This window comes from Durio zibethinus, chromosome 7 (genome assembly GCF_047325235.1).
Source record: "Durio zibethinus cultivar Kanyao isolate XHJ-2024 chromosome 7, ASM4732523v1, whole genome shotgun sequence".
NCBI lineage: Eukaryota > Viridiplantae > Streptophyta > Magnoliopsida > Malvales > Malvaceae > Durio > Durio zibethinus.
This window is the reverse complement of record NC_143168.1, coordinates 27,432,742-27,435,775: the sequence shown is the minus strand read 5'-3', so window position 1 is coordinate 27,435,775 and position 3,034 is coordinate 27,432,742. Positions and strand designations below refer to the sequence as shown.

At 35.1% G+C, this 3,034-nt stretch overlaps 1 protein-coding gene across 1 annotated transcript; it reads right to left on the bottom strand.

The window, feature by feature from the left end:
* Nucleotides 1–326: 326 nt before the first annotated feature.
* Nucleotides 327–929, bottom strand: LOC111277618 (uncharacterized). Its single transcript, XM_022864024.2, has 2 exons — nt 804–929; nt 327–650 (listed from the first exon to the last, which is right to left on the bottom strand). The coding sequence occupies exons 1-2, from the start codon at nt 927–929 to the stop codon at nt 327–329; spliced, it is 450 nt and encodes a 149-aa protein (XP_022719759.2).
* Nucleotides 930–3,034: the final 2,105 nt, after the last annotated feature.

Sequence of the window (3,034 nt, the reverse complement as noted above, 5' to 3'; positions counted from 1 at the left end):
CATTTGTGATATTTTTTGGCATAACTGATGTAATCATTTTTCATTGTAGATTAGTAGTAACCAGCTCTCATGATCTATTTGGCCATCATATGCCCATTAGCATGTGTTCCATAAATTCTTTTGTGTACTTCTTTAAGTATCATTCTTACTTTCACAGCATCGACGCACTTTAGCAAAATCTAATCTCGACTCTTTTTATACAAGATTTCTCCATCAAGCACAAAACCTGTTACTAATCTTCGAATGATCCTCTTATCATTTTTTGAAGCCTGCTCTGGGTAGTTTTGACACTTGATATACTGTACAATGTCATAGTACCATGGTTATCAATCCATCTCTTCTTCCACATTTGAACAGTGAGCTGGTGAAACTTTCATTTGTACTCTAATGGGTTGGATTCTCACATCATTATTTAACTTAAACATCGCTGCCAAAGTGGCCAAGGCATCAGCAATCTGATTTTCTTCTCGAGGAACATGCTGAAATTGAATCTTTTGAAAATGTTTCCTCAAGCCAGCTATGTGCTTTTGGTATAACACTAGTTTCGAGTCCCTGGTCTCCCATTCACCTTTTAGTTGATAAATTACCAAGGCAGAATCCTCATATACTTCTAGTGTTTCAATTTTCTTTTCAATGGCCATCTGTAACCCCTTGACACATGCCTCATATTTAGCGACATTATTTGTGCAATTGAAATCTAACCTTGCGGTACATGGGTAATAATTTTCTTTTGGGGATATTAGCACTGCGCTAATGCCATGCCCCATTATATTGGATGCCCCATCGAAAAATATTTTTCATACTTCTCTTACAGGCTTTTTATCTTCATCCTGTAAGATTGCCATCAAATCTTCATTTGAAAAGTCAAACTTCATACGTTCATAATCTTCTATAGTTCGATCAGTCAGAAAATCAACAATTGCACTCATTTTTACGGATTTTCATGTCACGTACACAATATCATATTCTGAGAGCATGACCTACCAATTCGTTAGCCTGCCTGATAAAGATGGTTTTTCAAAAATATACTTGAGATGATCTAATTTTGATATTAGCCACATCATATGGTAGAACATGTATTGTCTGAGTCTACGAGTAGTCCAAGCCAGGGCACAACATATTTTTTCTATTTGAGGGTACTTGGTCTTGTACTCTATAAACTTTTTACTCAAATAGTATATAGCATGCTCTTTCTTGCCAGTTCCATCTCTTTGCCTCAATACACATCCCATCAATTTTTCTTAAATCGTTAGATATAAAATCAACGGTCTTTCTGCAACTGGTGGAACCAACACCGGTGGGCTTATCAAATACCCTTTAATTTTTTTAAATGCATTTTGGCATTCTTCATCCTATTCACCAAGATTATTTTTATGAAGCAACTTGAAAATTGGATCACATTTTGAGATAAGTTGAGATATGAAGCGAGAAATATAATTCATCGCCCCAAAAAGCCTCTCACTTCCCTTTGCGTGCGTGGTGCTGATAATTCTTGAATGGCTTAAATTTTATCAGGGTCTACTTCTATACCTCTTTCACTGACTGTAAACCCTAATAATTTTTTAGATTTAACACAAAAGGTGCATTTGGCTGGATTTAGCTTGAGCTAGTATCTTCGTACTCTTTCAAAAAGCTTTCTGAAATTAACAACATAATCTTCCCCTTCTTGAGACTTAGCTATCATGTCATCAACATATATCTTTATCTTCTTATGCATCATATCATGAAAAAGAGTGATCATCACTCTTTGATACGTGGCACTAGCATTCTTTAGCCCAAAAGGCGTAACTTTATAGCAAAACATCTTCCACATTGTCACAAATGTAGTTTTCTCCATATCTTCACGAGCCATTTTAATCTGATTGTAGCCAGAGAACCCGTCCATGAATGAAAAAGTGGAGTGCTTAGCAGTGTTATCCATAAGGGTATCAATATGTGGCAATAAAAAATTATCCTTTAGGCAAGCCCTATTTAAATCTCGATAGTCCACACACATTCTAACTTTTTCATCGTTCTTGAGAACTGGGACTATATTGGCTACCTATTCAGGGTATTTGGCTACTTCTAAGAAACCAATGTCAAATTACTTTTTTACTTCTTCTTTTATCTTCAGTAACATTTCTGGCTTCATGCGTCTTAACTTCTATTGTACTGATCGATGTTCTGATTTTAAAAGCAACCTATGTTCAACTACCTCTGTGCTAAGTCCCGACATATCCTGGTAAGACCATGAAAATACATCTATGTACTATTGTAATAAATTCATCAACTTTTGCTTCTCAATCGGTGATAGTGAAGTACCGATCCTGACTTATTTCTTGTTGTCACCATCTTTCAAATTTAATGGGTCAATTGATTCCTGGTGGGGTTCTATAATTTTCTTCTCTTGTTTCATCCATTTCAGCAGATCATGAGGTAAATCATAGTCTTCTGAATCATCATTGTTATCAAACTCGCTAATGTGAGTCAAATTTTCAAAATCAAACCCGGTGTTATTGCTTTGGTCATCCATAATGTTCATTATTAGAAAACCTAAAAATGGGTATAATCATAAAAAAATATATATTGATTTTAGCAAGGGCAGAGAGAATGGTAACGAAAGAAAAAAAAATGAAAAATAGAAAACATGGTATAAGTGAAATGCATTGCATTCATCATTTTATTAAGATAATGAAAATAAGCCCATACACTTAACCTCCGCATGCTCTTGGGTAGAAGCAATTGGAATTTTCAAGTTAAAAGGTTCAAGGATAACAAAAATGATACACCATTCTTCGAGTCTCCTAAAAAAAAAAAAAGGTCCCTTCATCTTGCATGACTTCTTCACCCACTTGCACTTGAAGTCGTGAGAAAGCTTCCTCTAATCCCATTACCAGTCCTCTTTGTTTAATTTTTATCGACCCATGATAGATATGCCCAACTGAATGGAAGGTTTCATACAAATAAAGGAACATCATTTTCCCATCAATTGAATTTTGTCCTTTGAGGCGTGCCATTCTTTTTTTTTTCTTCTCCAGCATTATATTCTTTTTAT

Coding starts and splice junctions, on each gene's coding strand:
- LOC111277618 (XM_022864024.2), bottom strand. CDS start 929: ATGAGTGCAATTGTTGATTTTCTGACTGATCGAACTATAGAAGATTAT. Junction 651..803: donor ATAAAAAGCCTGTAAGAGAA/GTATGAAAAATA, acceptor GCATGTGTCAAG/GGGTTACAGATGGCCATTGA.